This window comes from Rhinolophus sinicus, linkage group LG15 (genome assembly GCF_036562045.2).
Source record: "Rhinolophus sinicus isolate RSC01 linkage group LG15, ASM3656204v1, whole genome shotgun sequence".
Classification (NCBI taxonomy): domain Eukaryota; kingdom Metazoa; phylum Chordata; class Mammalia; order Chiroptera; family Rhinolophidae; genus Rhinolophus; species Rhinolophus sinicus.
In genome coordinates this window covers 48791310-48807826 of record NC_133764.1, presented here as the reverse complement: position 1 = coordinate 48807826, position 16517 = coordinate 48791310, and the positions used below count along the sequence as shown (strand labels likewise).

The 16517-nt window shown below is 54.4% G+C and overlaps 2 protein-coding genes across 4 annotated transcripts; one reads left to right on the top strand and one right to left on the bottom strand.

Moving 5' to 3' along the window:
* The first annotated feature begins 75 nt into the window (after positions 1-75).
* On the top strand, positions 76-1188 carry COA3 (cytochrome c oxidase assembly factor 3). Its single transcript, XM_019747699.2, has 2 exons — positions 76-329; positions 656-1188. The coding sequence occupies exons 1-2, from the start codon at positions 116-118 to the stop codon at positions 760-762; spliced, it is 321 nt and encodes a 106-aa protein (XP_019603258.1). The 5' UTR covers positions 76-115; the 3' UTR covers positions 763-1188.
* Positions 1189-1729: 541 nt separating this feature from the next.
* On the bottom strand, positions 1730-15876 carry WNK4 (WNK lysine deficient protein kinase 4). 3 transcript variants are annotated; one of them, XM_019747693.2, is made up of 19 exons: positions 15152-15875; positions 13568-13740; positions 12346-12566; positions 11913-12070; positions 11303-11391; positions 11000-11216; positions 9269-9533; positions 8926-9047; positions 8645-8703; positions 8426-8543; positions 8043-8159; positions 4718-4855; positions 4098-4152; positions 3404-4008; positions 3265-3325; positions 2749-3154; positions 2461-2660; positions 2200-2297; positions 1730-2092 (listed from the first exon to the last, which is right to left on the bottom strand). In XM_019747693.2, the coding sequence occupies exons 1-19, from the start codon at positions 15764-15766 to the stop codon at positions 2090-2092; spliced, it is 3720 nt and encodes a 1239-aa protein (XP_019603252.2). In that variant the 5' UTR covers positions 15767-15875; the 3' UTR covers positions 1730-2089. The 3 variants fall into 3 exon arrangements, with proteins under 3 accessions (XP_019603252.2, XP_019603253.2, XP_074176127.1); XM_019747694.2 differs by having other exon boundaries at positions 3404-4005; XM_074320026.1 differs by having other exon boundaries at positions 1960-2092; positions 2242-2297; positions 15152-15876.
* Positions 15877-16517: the final 641 nt, after the last annotated feature.

Below are 16517 nucleotides of genomic sequence, written 5' to 3'. Positions count from 1 at the left end.
CACTCTGTTCGGATAAGGAAACGCGACTACAATTCCCAGTGTCCCCCGCGGCGGCGGCCAAGGTCTATTCCCAGCGAGCTCCGCGTCCCGGGACTGCGAAGGGTGCAGCGGCAATATGGCGTCTCCGGGGTCTGGTGGTTCTGTCGATGCTAAGAGTGAGAAGGCCCCTCTGGCTCAGCGCATCGACCCGACTCGGGAGAAGCTGACTCCCGCGCAGCTGCAATTCATGCGGCAGGTGCAGCTCGCCCAGTGGCAGAAGACGCTGCCACAGCGGCGGACTCGAAACATCGTGACCGGCCTGGGCATCGGGGCCCTGGTGTTAGCTATTTGTATCCATCTGGACTGTAGATTCGGGAGACCGCATATGTGGGCAAGGGAAGGGACCAGAGTAGGAGGGCAATGTGGGGGTGGTAGAAAGAGCCCGAGCAGTGAAAGTCTAACTCTGAGCCAAGCGTTTAATGTATCTTACTTTGTCATTTAAGATGCTCTTTCAATATATCTCTTTAATAATGGAGTCGGGGTCAGGGCTTGGAAGAGCAGAGAGCAGATCAAATCACTGATTTGGGAAAATGAGAGATCGGCAACGGTGGTGGAAGCAAGTCTAGGAAAAGGGAATGTGCATATTCCAAGTGGTTTCCTGAACCCACCTCCCCAGATGGTTACACCTTCTACTCGGTGTCCCAGGAGCGTTTCCTAGATGAGCTGGAGGATGAAGTCAAAGCTGCTCGAGCCCGAGCTGTTGAAAGGGCATCAGGACCCTGATCCAGGTGGGCATCGCACATCTCATCTACCTGCTGGCGCCCCTTCACATGACGGATGATGACCCATGACCCTGTAGAAATTGAAGCCTGCTCACAGCATTGCTGGCCATCGTACTAAACTTGGACGATGACTGAGCCCAAGAAGCCAGGGATTTATGCATTTGGACATCATCAAGGGAACACTGCCCACCTCACGCTCTCCTGTGTGGTGGCTGAGCCCTTCTTGTAGTTTGTTTCCTTGTTTGAAAGGTATCCAACTTTGGCTTTTCCCAAGCTTTCTGACTTTGTGGTTTATCCCCTTCACCTCCCAGGGTCTGGGAGGAAGGACAAGAGGTGGGCTGTTAGGGGAGTGGGTGTGGCAGCTCTGTGCAGTATTGAAGCCCATAGGAAACACGGGGTCAGGTTGAGAATAAACTTGTGTCATCTCTCTTGGAGTCAGATGGTGTGTTGGGGCTGACACTTCAGGCTGGAAAGCTCCACAGGCAGTAACTGCAGCAATGGCATTGCCCCAGGGAGCTGTAAATGTTTAACTAGAATTACTTTTTCCGTGCGATCTTTCCACCTGATTTAAGGGAGAGATCATGGTGGGTCACTGGGCTGTTTGAGACTGAACCACATCTTGGGGGAAGGTCACTCTTCTGTCCTCTACCCTCAACAACAACACACTACTCCAACTTTACTGCCTTTTCCCACCATTAGAGAGAGGTAGATGGAGGATGAGGGACAAGCACCTGTCATTTTCTTAACTCTCACTGGGGCTGCCTGTATAGGTGGCGTCTGGATGGGATCTTAGCTTGGTGAAGTGGATCACTGACCTTGCAGTTTCCTCATGAACTGCTGGTAGGAAACCAGGCTGGGCAGCTTCCACCCCTACCTCCCATTGTGAGAGGAGAGTTCCTTCTAAATCCTCCCCTTTCTTATCCCACAAGCCTTTGCCGTTTTTTAAGGCCCGACATACAAATTCAGAGTCCTAGTTTCCAGCATTTTTATTTGCTGCTACTAATTCTAGTGTGAGAACACCCTCTCCATTTGCCCAGCTGGGAGTGTGCCCTCTGGAAGCATCTGCACTTTGGTGGGATTGCTTAGTGGTTGACTCTTGGCTGGGAAGGTGGCAGGGATGAAGATGGTAGGCTGCAGAATTTACATCCACACACAGCAAATAGTTGCAGCAAATATTTGGCTCTTCCCTATAATGGAACTCCACTCTCCATGTCCCTCTGGACTTTTACGCCCTCAGTGCTGAGGTCTTCCTTGCAGAGGTGTGTTGGTCAGCAGGTTCTGAGAGCACGAGCTCCCTGGTGGGTTGACACATGGCTCCTGTTCTGAATTCACTGGAGGGAAAAGAAAAAGCACTGAAGAAACCTCCAGGGTGGGAGGAGGGTGAAGCTGTAGCCAGTTCCCATTCCCTGGGCTCTCCCTCCCTTGGGCCCGCCCTCACCATCCTGCCAACATCCCCGGCGAATGTCACCCCCTTGCTTGCCCGCTGCTCCTGGGAGCCGGTACTGCTGCCACTCAGGGAGTTCCTTCGAATGATGCCTGGGTGCAGGATGGGGAGGGAGAGCACGGAGTGAGGGAAAGGGCCACAGGAAGAGGGGGCTATTCCCCAGAAACCAAAGGCAGACCCCCAGGGCCTGGAGAAAGCTGGATCACTAGGGAAGGGGACTCGGGAAAGATGGGAGCTGGGCGACGGCAGTCTCACCAGGGCCTGGGGGCTCAGAGCGCTGCAGGCTATTGCGTCTGGAGGTGGGGAAACTGCCCTTGGAGAGGCGGCGCTGGCGGCTGGACAGCATAGCAGCTGGGGCCACAATACCCGGTGGAGGCTGCTTCCCAAGCCTGCTGTACAAGTCCTCGATTTCCTTTTTCTGTAGTGTCTGTAATGCCTCTACCTCTGACAAGTGCCTGAGGATGCACCAGGAGCATGAGAGGGCTAGCCACACACTTTGCTCTCCCAAGTCCGCCTCTTGTCCTCCATCCTCCCCAGACTCACTTCTGCCGAAGACTCTGCAGCTCAGCCCAGAATTCCTCATCCTCCCCACTGCTCTCTGATTCCTCACTGCTCAGGCACAGGCTGCTGTAGGAGTAGTTCATCCACACCGGGCTGGGATGGCTCAGGGGTGGGGGACTGTCCCCGACTCGGGGTTCCTTCCCACTGTCCCCTTCCTCTACTGCAGCCCCCAAGCCCTCGGCTGCACGGTCACTTTCAGCCAGAGCCTCCCTGGCCTCTGGCACGCTTCCAGCACTATCCTCTGTGTCTGAGCTCTCTGAGGTCAGCCGAGGGGTGGGAGGCTTCAGGGAACCAGAAAGAGTCGGGGGTGTGGATGACAGGGGAAGAGGCTCAGCTGGTTCCTTGGATGAAGTCACTTGGAAACGCCCGACAAGCTGGGGCTTTCCCTCTGTAGAGACACAAGGACGGAGTCATGGAAGGAGGGAAAGAAATCAGTGGCAAGATATAAAGTAGCTTGAGGATAATGGGCAGGGGAAGGTGAGGGATCAGAGGCCTCACCTTCAGAGATGGGTGCCAGTCTCGCTTCACCCAGGAGTGGCCGAGCTGGATTTGGGGATGCCTACAACGTGTGGATCCATGAGGAAATCATCAAGAATGGAGCCCCCGCCCCAATCATCCCTTTTGGTTTCCTACTCACCTCACTCTCCGTCTCAGCTGTCAAAGGTGAAGGCCTCTCCTGGCCACAAGGAGCAAGGAGGGGAGTGGGAGGGGGCAGGCTCAGTAAGAGACCAGGAGGGGCTGGAGGAGGCTGGGAAAGGAGCCCAGGTGAGGGGGACAGCAAGGACTGGGCCACAGTCATCACAGCCAGTGAGAAGGCACTAGCCAGGGAGAGGAGTGGGGCTGCTGTGCTGGAGGGGAGGGAAGCAGCAGAGGGGCATGGAGGAAAGGGAGGAGGCGCAAGAATGACCTGGGAACAACTGGGAGAGAAGGCGGGTGAACTGGGGAGGGGAGAACTCTGTGGAAACTGAGAGGATGGGAATGGAAACTGGGATCCACTGGGGGAGAATGGAAGTGGAGAGCTGGGGGGTTGTGAAGAGAGATTTGAGATCTGGGAAGAAATAGGGGAGAATGTGGAGGGGCTGGGATGCCCTGGGGGAGAAGTGATGGGGAAGATGGGACTTGGGGACACAGGGGTTTCCGGAGAAAATGGGTTTCCAGGAGACAAGGGGTTTCCAGAAGATGGGGAGGTGGAGAAGGCCGCCCAGCTGCTCTGCTCCAGGGAGGTGCTGCTCTGGAGCTCTGCTGGGGAGGAGGGTGTGTTGAGATTGCAGTCCTCCCTTCCCAGGAGCAACCAAAGGTTGGGATGAATAGGGACAGAAGTCAGTACATACCACTGGATGGGTTGGGGAAGGGGCCCGGGAGGGCAGGCAATGGTGTTGGCTCCTCCTGAGGGACAGAAGGGGGCCCACAGTCAGTGGGGAAGAGCCGAGTCTTAGATGGAAGGTTTCAGACTAGTGTCCTTAAGCTAGGACTCATGGACCTCTAGGAGTCCATGGATGAGTTTCAAGGAATTCAAAGGTGTGTTTGCTGAAATTATTTAGAGATAAAGGGGCATGATGTCTGCAACTCACTCAAGTGGTTCAGAAAATAATAGGTGCACACACTATAACATAGAGGGGAAAGAGGAAAAGAGCAAGAGAAAGCTAACGTAGCAAAACACAATTGGCAAATCTAGGTAAAGAGTATTTAGGAGTTCTTTGCACAATTCTTGCAACTTCTTTCTGTAAGTCTGAAATTATTTCAAAATGAGTTCAAAGAAAAGTATGCACTGAACACATTTTTCTAGAACAAGGGTCCATGGCTTTCATCAGATTCTCAAATGGGCTAAGAGCCACTGTTTTTAGGTTCCCAGAGATGAAGAGGAGTTAGATCCCAGGCGGCTGATCAGGCAGAGAGTCGTGAAGCCTGGAGCAGAGTCCATTCTCCCTGGAGGTATCCAGAGGGGTCTGACCTGGGGGCTCAGGGGGTCTTCAGCAGCCTCCACAGGGCCAATATCTCTCTTCAACAGGGTCTCTACTCGCTGGATAATCTCCCGAATCCGGCTCAGGAATCCGGCTCGCTCCGAAGGCAGAATGAACTCGTTATACACCTGGCAAAGGTCAGCAGGAAGGGGAGGGAGGGCTCAGTTATCCCACTCATCCCTCTCCCCCTGCTCAGATCTTTAAAACCCAGCCCCTCACACTACCTCTTCTGCCAACCACCAACCTAAAACAAGTATTTGGTAAATACCTACTGTGTGCCAGGCACTGTGTGGTGGAAGGAGAAATATAGCTTAGAGGAAAGGAGCTAACATTTATAGGCTGCATGTATATCCCAGAGGCTTTACATATGTTATCACATTTAACACCAACAACAGCTTTCTGGGGTCTGTATTAACACCCCCATTATAGAATTAAGATAGCCAGTGCTCAAAGAGGTTAAGTTCAGTCTGCACAAGATCACAGGATTTGCACCCAGATCTGTCTAAAGCCAAAGCCTGAGTTCTTTCCACCGTTGCCTCATGCTTTTGGACACAATTCCTGCTCTCATAGGGCTTATAACGTATACCACACACGCCCCGCCGACCCCCCCCACAAAGTTAAATCAAAATAAGGCAAAAAATGAACTGTAACCTTCAATTCCACAAACACTTATTGAGCACATACTATATGCCAGGCTTTTTGCTACATATTGTGAGGAATACAGGGAAGCATAAGACAAGCTCCTGGTCCTGACGAAGCCCAAAATCTAGTAGAAGAGACATATATATATACAAAACTCAATATATTGCACATCAGCCCATGGTACGTAAGGTATTTATGATTCAGGGATGAATAAAAATACTATTCTAGGAGGGGGAAACAGAGAGTTGTTGTTTAATGGGTACAGAATTTCAGATTTGCAAGATGAAAAAGTTCTGGAGATTTGTTTCACAACAATGTGAATATACTTAATGCTCATGAACTGTACACTTAAAAATGGTTAAGATGGCAAATTTTATGTTACGTGTTCTTTAACTAAAATTTTTAAAAATGCTGTTCCAAAGAGACAGCAGGTCATACCAGCCTGAGGGAGACGGGGAGCTGGGATGATGGTGTCACAGAGCTGAACCTTGAAGGATGAGTAAGAAAAGCAACCCTTTATTGAGGACCTAACGTGTGTGGACACCTCTCATACATTATATCATATTATGTCATTTCCTTTCTCATATGAATGTCTCCTAAATTATGTATCAGAATATCTTTGCAAAATAAGTATTATCACCTGCATTTTACCGATGAGCAACCGAGGGTCAGAGAGGTTAAGAAACTTGCTCAAGTTCACTGAATTAGTAAATAACAGTGAAATTTGAACTCAGGTCTTACGTGAAAGTCCACCCTTCCCTCTGTTCCATGCTGTTCATCAGGGAGAGAAGGGCAGTGCAGGCAGAGAGAACAGTATGAGTAATAAATAGCTCTGAGGCACGAAAAGACATGGCACATTCACAAAATAGTGCACTCACATATAACTGAGAGCACTATGACTTATAAAGGCCATGTTCCAGAATTTGGACCTTACTCTGTAACCACAAATAGCCAGGAAAGATTTGAGGGCAAAAGCAACCAGATCAAATTTAAGTGTCAGGAGAATTCTGCTGCAAAGGAGCGGAGGATGGTCTGGTAAGAAGGGAAAAAAGGGCAGTGGATCCTGGGTTCAGGGAGCAGGGTCACTGTGGGTGTCTGGGATCTGAGTAGGCTTGAAAGCCCAATAGGTCACTCTAACGGCGAGTGACCTCTGAGCAGATGGAGGCAGAAGTGAAGTGAAAAGGTGCCCAGCCTCTTCAGAGGACGATTCAGAAACCAGTGTGGTTGGAGGAAAGATTCTGGAAGGGTCAAGTACTTTGACAGAAGGTGATAGGCTTGTGTGCCAAGAGATACTTTGTCTTTGTCCCGGGCACAAGCTGAATGACATGATGGAGAAGCTTTTCAGGAGAGAGTTCCTGAGGCCTGAAATTTCTCCCATTCCCTTTCCTCCTTCACCCCAGAGGCTGGCAGCCACCGCCCTCACTCCAAAAGCCAGCCTGACCTTGCCTCCGGCTTCACCCTATGTCACTTCCTTGAATCTCTCTCCTCACTCAGTTTTTACTAACATCTTTCGGGGCTTCTTTTGCCTCTCAGACTCCATCTCTGTGTCCTTCGATGACCTAGCCCTCCTCCCATTCCAGAACTGTGGGTAGCCACCCAGACACACTCTCAGGCTCTCTATGCCTCTGGTTTTGCAGGTCCATCTCCCTTCACTCTCGACTCTGTACTGACAACTCTCTAGCCCTGCCTGACCCATATCCTGCTCCTATGGAGCATCTTCTCTTGCCTGTCCCTCTGTCACTGAAGCTCACTATGACCCCTTAAAAAACCTACTTTCATTTCTAACTTCCTCTCTCCTTTGACGGTCTACTCCCATTAGTTCCTATTAGCTACAAGTCGCTCTTGATATCCCCTCTCCCTAATGCCCTATCATAGCAACACAGCAACCATTTATTGAGCATCTACTATGTACACTTTACTATGTCAATAAATTACTGAATTGTGGAGTAATTTATTTTCCTGAAATGACCCTCAGATTCATCTTTTTTCTTCCTCCCTCTCATCATAAACCATTCTCTCCAGTCCACACCTGGCTTCTTGTACCCACCTGCCAACTGGATTCCCTACCCCCCACCCCTCCCACACCCCATGGCAGATTGGTCTTAAAACCTATTCTTACCATGTTACACTCCACCTAACTCTTAAGGCCATCTGTAATCCAGGCCCACTCTACATGCCCAACCTCACTTCCAGAAGAGCTCCTACTAAACCCTTAATTCTAGTGGTCTCCTCAGGAAGCCCTCCCAGCGCCATATTCCAAGTCACGCCCTACTTCCATGCCTTTGCTTATTCAGTACCCCCACTAGACATGCCCTTTTCACCCTTCACTGTCATTCCCACCCATCTGTCAAGACCTACTTTCTCCCCCTCCTGCCCCCAGCCCTCCTTTACTTACAGCCACAGTATCACGTGTGTAGCATGTACTTCACTGTACACTTGTGGATACCCTACGTTAGTTTCAAATTTCTCCAGCTGAGGCTCCAAACCTCACTGGATAAACAAATCTCCCCCAAAACAAGAACAGAGATGTCTTCAGTGTCACTGACTGCCCATCAGTGCTGTAAAAACCCTTGCTGTTGGATAAGCGGCGGGGGAGTTCAGCACCAGGGACCATCAGGAGGGAGACTCTTGTCCCAGACCCAAACACTCTGTCCTCGTCTCTCTCCCCCTCACCATGGCAGCTGCAATCTCCTCCGGGCTGTCCCCATCCAGATCAAATCGGAAGGTCACCATTTTGCTGTTGTGCGTCTGTAGCTGGCACTCAACCACTCTGTCATTCTGGTCTGAGACCTTCAGATTCAAATTCAGCAGAAGGGAGGAAGTCAAGCCCTCTGTCCTTATCATGTATTCCCACCCCACTCCAATCATGTAATACTAGCCAGATTGGGACTGCCAAGAAGCAGACACTGCTCCTAAAGTCTGGTATTGGAAATGAGGCTGCCTCTTGGGAAAATCACACACTGCTACTCCCCTTTTCTAGCTGACCGCCCCCATCCACCTGACAGTTCCTGCCTGGCCCTGACGGTTATTCCCCATCTCCTGTGCCCCTTCCTTACACTAGTGACCCGAAGCCGAGATCGGGGTCTGCGTCGGAGATTTCTCCCTGGGGGTCTCCTCATCCGTCCCATCCCTTCACCCGAGTCGCTAAGGCCTGATGCTGCATCTGAGACATAGCTGCAAAAGAGAAAGGAGACAGAAGGAGTGCCAGAGTGGACACTGGGACCTCAGCGCTCCGTATGTCTCACGCTAGCACCCCAACTCATACCAGAACTTACGTGTCTCCAGGGAAAAATTCACTGCCAGGGTCAGAACGTGGAATGGATAGGGCAAAAGCCTGAAACAGGATATGCGTTCATGAGATCAGGGGAAGATAATTGTTGGGATCCAGGGAGATGGTTTCAAGGATGCTGAGGTACTAGGAGGATGGAATTAAGGAAGATGAGGAGTGGTGGATTTCCAGGGACACGGGGCCAGGTCATGGGGTTGGGTTTCACAAGGAGGGAGATACGTCATTGGCTTGGAATGGCTGGGAGCCCCCCATGTGACCCCCTCTCACCGAGGGCAGGCGGAGATGGGACTCATCGGGGCTGGATGGCACCCCTCTAGGGGTATGAAGGGCAGGGTCTGAGACATCCAGGAAGCCGGAGGAGCTGAGGTAGCCATCAGTCTCGCAATCCGCTGGTAGGGGAGGGAGGGGATCAAAAAAGGGGAAATAAAGGGGAGTGGTGGCAGAGTAGGGGGGCGACTTGAGCAAGGAAGGGCCTGGAGTTTTCCAGAAGGAGTTTCATGGCTTGATGTGGAAGGTAGGGTAAGTGACAGTGCTGCTGAGTTGAACTTCTGGGTGGGGGGCAAAGGCCAAGCGTTCTGGGACCTAGGTCCCAAGGTCAAAGGTAACTTACAGGTGGTAGATGAATAGCTGGCATGGCGGAAGAGGAAGGGCTGGTGCTGGTCTGCCTCTGGTTCCTCGGGCTCAGGGGGGAAAGCACTGGGGAGACCAGGAGCCATGGGGACAGTTGCTGGTGGGGGTTCTGGCGCAGGGGGGAGAGCCTCCAACTCCCTAGCTTGGCGCAGTTTCTCACGCTTTCGCTGGATAGCGGCCACCCGTTCACGCACTGCACGGGCCACTGGCTGGTAGTCTGCTTCACAGACTAAACCCAGGGCCACCTAGAGTTGGGAGGGTGAAGAACACAGTTTGGGACCCGCCCCTCAAAGACCCATCTTTCTTGAGGCATCCAGGATATGGGAGGAAGGGAACCAAAATTTATTGGTTACCTACTATGCCTATTAACTGGTAACTCCTTACATCATCATCATTAAATCCTAGCAATGACCTTCTGAAGTAGGTCTTATCAGCCCCATTTTAGACATAAGGAACCAGTTCATGGTTATACAGTGAAATCTGTTGCTCTCAACTGAGGAAAGGGGGGGACATTTGGCAATATTTGCAGACTTTTTAGTTGTCATAACTGGGGAGCAGGTACTACTGGAGCTAATGAGTAGACGTTAGGGATTCTTCTCAACATCCTAAATGCACAGGGCAGCCCCCCAAACAAGGACAAGAATTCCTGTAAGTCATGGGTCAGGATTTGATCTCAGGTTAGTGCTGTGGAGACCTGCTGTTATTGCCACATTTCAAATACTTTCTCAGGTTCTCGACCCAGACCCACCATTGAAAACCTCCACCCTTTCAACTGCCATTTTTCTATTGAGAATTTCACACTCTCTCCCTGCCCCCTCAGGCCTTCCTAAACCAGTCCCCAAGCTTCTGCCCCCACATCTTCTACTCCCCACGTGTACCTCTCCTAGTCTGCCAGCTTCCATTCATCCTCTCCTTATTCATTTCAATGCCAAGCTTTGCTGAACACCTAAAGGAGGTGGGGCAGGGTGATCTGACTTAAAAGGTTGAACAACCTGAGTTTACATCCAGCTCTGCCTCTTCCTTGCTTGGCACCTTGGACAAGATATTCAACCTCTCTGAGCTTTCCCTTCCTCATCAATAAATCAGGACAAAATCATTCCATGCAGGGTTGGTAACAACAATCAAATGCATGTGAAAGTGCTCTAAGCCTTGTACATAAGGGCGATTAATGACCTCCTACCACGTGCCAAGCACTGTCAGAGACAGAAAAATCAATAAAACACAGTCTCTGCTCTCAAGGAGTTTATAGTCTAAGAGCGGAGAAGAACAGAAATATATCCTGGTATAAAACGAGACTCATGGTGATGGGTCCTGTAACTGAGGACCTGCTGAAGCAAAAAGCAGCATTTAATTTTGACTTTAGAGGGATAGGCTTCCTGAAATTGACGGTTCTGAGCATGGCGGAAAAAAGCGAAAAAGAACCAAGTGGGGTGGGAGACGAAAAAAGAGAAAAATAAACAGGTTGATAAAGTGGAGGAAAGGGTATTCCAGGATCATCGGGTCAGCAAGAAGTCAAGTGGGAAGGTGGCGGACCCAGGGTCTGTTTTGGAAAAGGAAATCTTCAACGTGTTGAACACAGGATGTGCGTGCCAGTGTTAAGGAGGAAGGGAGACACTGGCAGTCGGTGCCGGAGAAGAGTGGATCGGCCCCTTTCTCATCACCTTTGCGCTCCTCACACGCCCACCCGCCGAACAGTCTGGGCTCCGCTCACCATCTCCTGCGCCACCTCCTCAGCTGCGTCCCGGCCCAGCTGAAACAGGAACTCGATGGCCTGATTGTCCCGTGGGCGTCCCCCACGCCGCGCGTTCTCCATGCGCAGCCAGAGCTTGAGGTCCGGCTTCTCACCGTCGTCCTCCTCCGCCAGCTCCACGTGCACGCCGCGCTCCTCGCGGAAGAAGGCGTGAGCCAGAAGGTCCTGGATGGTGAACCTGAAGGCACGCACTGTTGAGCTGAAACCTGCCGCCCCCTGCTCCCGCAACCCACGCCCCAGTCCCCCCGTGGGCCCCTCTCCCACCTCTCGTTCTTATCTGTGCGGATGCAACCTTCAATGATCTCCTTCACCTCGGGCATCTTCACCTTGTAAAAGCTGTTCGGCTTTATGCCCTGGGGGAAGGGGTTACATGAGCCTCCAGCACTCTGCGCCCCAGCTCTCGGCTTGACACGCGCCCCCCCGCCCCCCCACACACACACACTCGCCAGAGACAGCAACACGTGGTGCAGTCGCAAAAGCACCGCGATTGCTACTGGAAGATTTGAATCCGAGATCCCCCACATATCCACCGTGTGACCTTGAACAAGTTTGCCTCTGAGCCAGTTTTCTCTCTTGTAAAACGCTGGGCAGTGTTTGCCCTGCTCACCCTGCGGTAGGCAGACAACTGGAAGGATTGACTGAGGGGTTAGAAATCAAATGGTTTGTAAACTCTAGGGAGCGCCACACACATCTTTATTCTAAATAGCTTGTACTGGAGGGGGGTCGTGTGTGCATCCAACATCCTTCAGTGTAAACCAGTGCGTCTTTGTGCCTAGCCTGTTTTCATTAAGGGAAAGGGCACTGACCGCGGGCTGTTTGAGACAGGAAAATGGGAGGGGACCTGGAATTCCCTCTGCTCCCCGCCTCCTCTCACCGAGGTGACCTTGCGGTAGATTTGTGCGGCGTTCTGGCACTCGGAGTAAGGGTACTCGGAGGTAGCCATCTCCAGCATACACATGCCAAATGCGTACACGTCCACAGCTTCGTCATACTTTTCCTCGTACATCTCCGGGGCCATGAACTCCGGGGTCCCTGTAGGATTCACAACTGGTGTCAGGCTGCAGAGCCTCCCTTCTGGCTTCGTGTTTCTCCCCCGCCCCCTTGGGCATACCATAGCCTCTAGGCAGCCCCCGATTTCTGGAGTACAAGTGACAGATCCTTCCCCACCGCGGTATGGGGGAGAGAGGATGCCGTAGGTCTCCCCATATTCCCCGTAGTCCTCTAACTCCATGAGAGGAGGGGGGCCCCAGGCTCTCTTCTGACGTGGGGGAGGTAGGAATGGCAAGGACCCTTCTGGAGGGACGCACCAATGACGCTCTTGGCAAAGGATGCCCGCTTGAGTGTGGCCAGGCCCAGGTCCCCGATCTTGACAGAGCCGGTAGGGCCCGTGATAAAGACGTTGTCGCACTTGAGATCTCGGTGCAGGATGGGGGGTACCCGGGAGTGTAGGAAATGAAGCCCCCGCAGGATTTGGCGGCTCCAGCGCTGAAGAACTCGGGGCTTCATCTCACGGAACCGCCTCAGGTATCTGGGGGAGGGCGCATAACCAGGGTCACCGGCAGGAAGGGAGCCCTCACTGGGAAGTTACCCCTAGCCCCCCTCCCCACACACACACACTTCTGCCTAAGCGTCTTATGCCAGCATTCATCTAACCCTTGGTCCGCGCCCAGATCCAGGGAGAAACTAACTCGGGAGGTGTGGTAGGTAGAAGTGAGGTTATAGGCTGAGGCCAAGGTGCTGTGGAAGCCGGAAGGGATGACTAACTGCCCGGGGGGGGGGCGTGGGGAGGGCTCCACAGAGGAAATAACTTTTGTGTTGCGTCTCGAAGGATGAGGAGGAGTTCAAGGGTGAAAAGGGGAAGAGATGGAGATTTTCCAGGCAGAGTGGACACCATGCTCAAAGGCAAAAAGACAGCAAGCACAGGGCAGGGTGGGAGGAGGTGCTGGGAATTTGGTTTGTCTGGAATTTAGGCTGAAGATTAGACTGGATCCTAGAAAAGACTGTGAGCAGTTTAGCGAGTGTGGACTTTATCCTGAGGGCCATGGGAAATCTTGAAGGGTTTTTAAGAAGGGGAGTGATAAGGTCAGTTTTGCAATGGGGAGAGATAACCCCCAAACTGCAGGAAGATAGTATAGCTCGGAGAGGAGGGCAGGTGGGCCCTTTTTTTTGGGGGGGGGGGCAGGCTGCAGGGCTCCAGACCAGTGAGTTGGCAGCGAGGTGGGGGTATAGATGGGGCAGTGAAAGCTGAGTGCGGAGATGTAAGGGGGGACTTGGAGAGAGACTCATAGGGGAAGGGGGATGCACAGAGTGGAGAGAAGGCATGGGGGAGACGTCCACGTTTTGGCTGGAGTGCTAAGTGGACCCCGCCATTCACCTAGGCAGGGACACAGGAGGGGTGGGTGAGAGATAGTTAACCTGGTGCTGGACCTGGATGTAGAGTTTGAGGAGCCTGGAAGACGTTCCAGAAGCAGTGGGGACCTCCCACCACCAGCCCTCCCACCACCCAGCACCACCAGGCGCAGAGCTCACGTCTTGAGCGTGCCCGAGGTCATGAGTTCGGTGACCAGCACGATGCAAACCTGGCCCCTCAGCACCGACTTCCACGAATCATAAAAGCGGACGATGTTGGGGTGCTGCAGCCCCTTGAGCATCTCCACCTCCTCCGAGAATCGCTGCCGCTCGGCTCGAGACAGTTTACGAGTCTGTGGGGTAGAGGATGGGGGTCAAGGTCTGTCAGGCCCAGGACCCCCACTGAAAGGGCGGGGCTGGGAGAGGTGAGGGTGGAAGCTGTCGGTTGGGGCTGGGTGGGTGGGATCACTCGCCCGAACCGCTGTAGTCCCTGAATTCCAGGTCTGCCCCCTCGGGCTGCTCCAAGGACACGCCCATCCTGAGCCTAGGGCCGCCCCCTGGAGCCCCCTCTGGACACAAGCTTCTTTATGCAGCCCGGTCCAGGAGCCCTGAGCTCAATAGCGCCTTTGTGGCCGCCCCGGCCGGCCGTGAGGCGGGAGGGGGCGCCCGGGGACTGGCAGCGGGCAGGCAGCAGGCAGGCAGCGGGCGGGCAGACGGCGGGCAGAGAACTGGGGCCGGCAAGGGGGTTGGCCTCAGAAACTGAGAACTGCTAAAACCAGACAGGAGGCGGGAGGGCTGCAGAGGGAGGTACAGAGAACGAGAGGAAGGATCAAGGGGCAGAAGCCAGGAGCCCGCCCCCTACCCCATAGCCGTCCCGCCCCAGTCTCATCTCCCTCCCTTCCTCCCTTACCCCCTCCACCCAGTTTGGCTGTCACTCCTTGCCTGGCCTAGAGCCTGGGCTCGGCACTGGCAGGAGCAAGGGGCAAGCCCAGTGCCAGGGCTCCAGGGGAGGACCCTTCCCCCAGGTTCTGTCCCCCAGTCTGAATACGAAGCTGCTCGCCTGGACTTAACTGGGCTCTCCCCCATGGAGGAAAGCCCTCGGAACTAATACCCCACTAAAGCCCAAGGGGCTCTGTGCCTTTGGGTCTGGGAAGAGAGAGCCCAGGTAGGCAGTGGGATGAGCAGCAGAACCGGACTCAGACCTGGGCTGGAGCTCCCCGTCTCCCCCTCCCCTAACTGTGGAGAAGTCCAGAAGTCTGACTGCTCCAGAAGGGGCCTGGGAGGGCCTCATCCTTCCATAACAGCTCCAAATCTTCTGCAAGTGGAGAGGAACCTGCCCCACCTCCTGGCTTCCATCATCCCAGCCTCCTGCAAAGATCCAGGTTGAGGGAGCAGGAGGACCGGGATAAGGTTGAGGGTCTCGGGACTTAGGGGAAGTGGTGAGGCCGGCCATCCCTCAGACCCGAACTGGCTCCAGACCCAATTTCCCGTCCTGCTTTCCACCTCTCAGGGTTGAGTATGGTGAGTTTAAGGTGAGAATGTCCAAACCCATAGGGGCGCCACCACACACCACCTGCCTTAGTTTCTCTCTCTGCAGCCCAGGATCAGCCAGATCCACAGATCATCAGAGCAAGTGGGACAGGAGTATCTGGACATTTGACTGGAAAAATACATTCCCCCTTGTTGCTGCCCCCTGGGTCTCCCATCCCAAGACATCCAAAGGGTCCCATCTCAAGGTGCCACTGAGGGGGCGCCCAGCCCCACCTGCAGCTCACACCACGCCACCTCCACTGTGGTATCGGTGTCCAGCCCTCGATACACCGTCTTGAACGAGCCACGTCCAATCTCGATGTCAAATTTGAGGTATCGGCCGTCTGGGGACGTTGCCACAGCCTGGGTCTCCGTGTCCTCCTTTTCCTCCTGCTCACGCCGCCGCTCCTGGGCCGCGGCTTCGGGGACTCTCGGCGATTCCCGGGACCCCGAGCCTCCTGCAGAGCACGCGACCTCCTGACATGCAGAGTCTGAAGACTTCACCGGGGCTCCCCCAGTCCACGTGCCCTCGGGGGGCTCTTCGGAGTTAGGAGGTGAGCTGCTGGCGAGGACGGAACCAGCGGAGTCCGGAGGATCAGGGGGCTCCGGAACGGGTGAGGCTGGCTGAGACCAAGAGTTCAGCAGCCCCAAGTCGACTGAGCTGCGGCGGCTGAGACGGGAGGAGCGCGGCCGGGGCTCAGCCTTCCCGGAGAAGCGGCGCGCCCGGCGAGGAAGGGGCCCGAGGCGGGGCGGCCCAGCGGCAGCGAGAGGGGGCGGAGGCCGCAGGGCCAGGTCGGCCTCCGCCTGGGACATGGGGACCGCAGTCTCTGGAACTGGGGGTGCCAGCATAAGGAAGGGCAGGGCGCCGCAGGGCAGTAAGCCGGGAGGCTGGAGAGGAGGCGGCCTGACAGGCGGACTGGCTGGCTGCGCAGCACTCTGGCTGAGCTGCTGGGGCCCCAGCCCCCCACTCGCCCGCCCGGGAGCCCTACCCACGGCCCCGCCCCCGGCCGAGCTCCCGCCCCTACCCCCCAGGGCCGCCCCCTCGGAACTGAGATCGGTGTTGATCCTGGTGCGGTGCGCAGCCCCTCACCTCAGCCATCGCCCCGCCCCCGGCCGCTACCCCTCCCTGCCCCCGCCTCCCGGCGCACCCGCCTCCAGTCTCATTCCGACGAGTTGGGGGCAAGGCCGTGGTGTGTCCTGGCGCACTAAGAGTGCGAAAACCTGTTTGGGGGGGGCATGCTGGACAGGGAGAGGAAACGTGACCTTGGCTCCACGGCCTTAGAAAAGGGGGGTGGCTGGGGGAGGCTACCACCTGCCTGCACGCCCCAGATAAGGTAGCCCCACCCCTTCTAGTCATCCAGTGTAGCCCCATACAGACAATACAGAAGTCAATGGAAAGGTCTGGTTTTCTCCTACGCCACCATCCCTCCAAGACTGCACAGGAATGGGTTTGTGCACCTCAGGACAAGCCCCACCCCCGAACCAAAGACCCGGTCACCCACCCCTTCCACCTCCCTACCTTGACCGCAGCCTGGCCCTGATGAGAGTGACTGTTTTTGCTATGTGGGCTCTCCTTCCTCCCCCTTCTGTTTGCCCAAGT

Coding starts and splice junctions, on each gene's coding strand:
- COA3 (XM_019747699.2), top strand. CDS start 116: ATGGCGTCTCCGGGGTCTGGTGGTTCTGTCGATGCTAAGAGTGAGAAG. Junction 330..655: donor GGCCCTGGTGTTAGCTATTT/GTATCCATCTGG, acceptor CCACCTCCCCAG/ATGGTTACACCTTCTACTCG.
- WNK4 (XM_019747693.2), bottom strand. CDS start 15,766: ATGCTGGCACCCCCAGTTCCAGAGACTGCGGTCCCCATGTCCCAGGCG. Junction 8,704..8,925: donor CCCATCTCCGCCTGCCCTCG/GTGAGAGGGGGT, acceptor ATCCTGTTTCAG/GCTTTTGCCCTATCCATTCC. Junction 3,326..3,403: donor CAGCTGAGACGGAGAGTGAG/GTGAGTAGGAAA, acceptor CACACGTTGTAG/GCATCCCCAAATCCAGCTCG.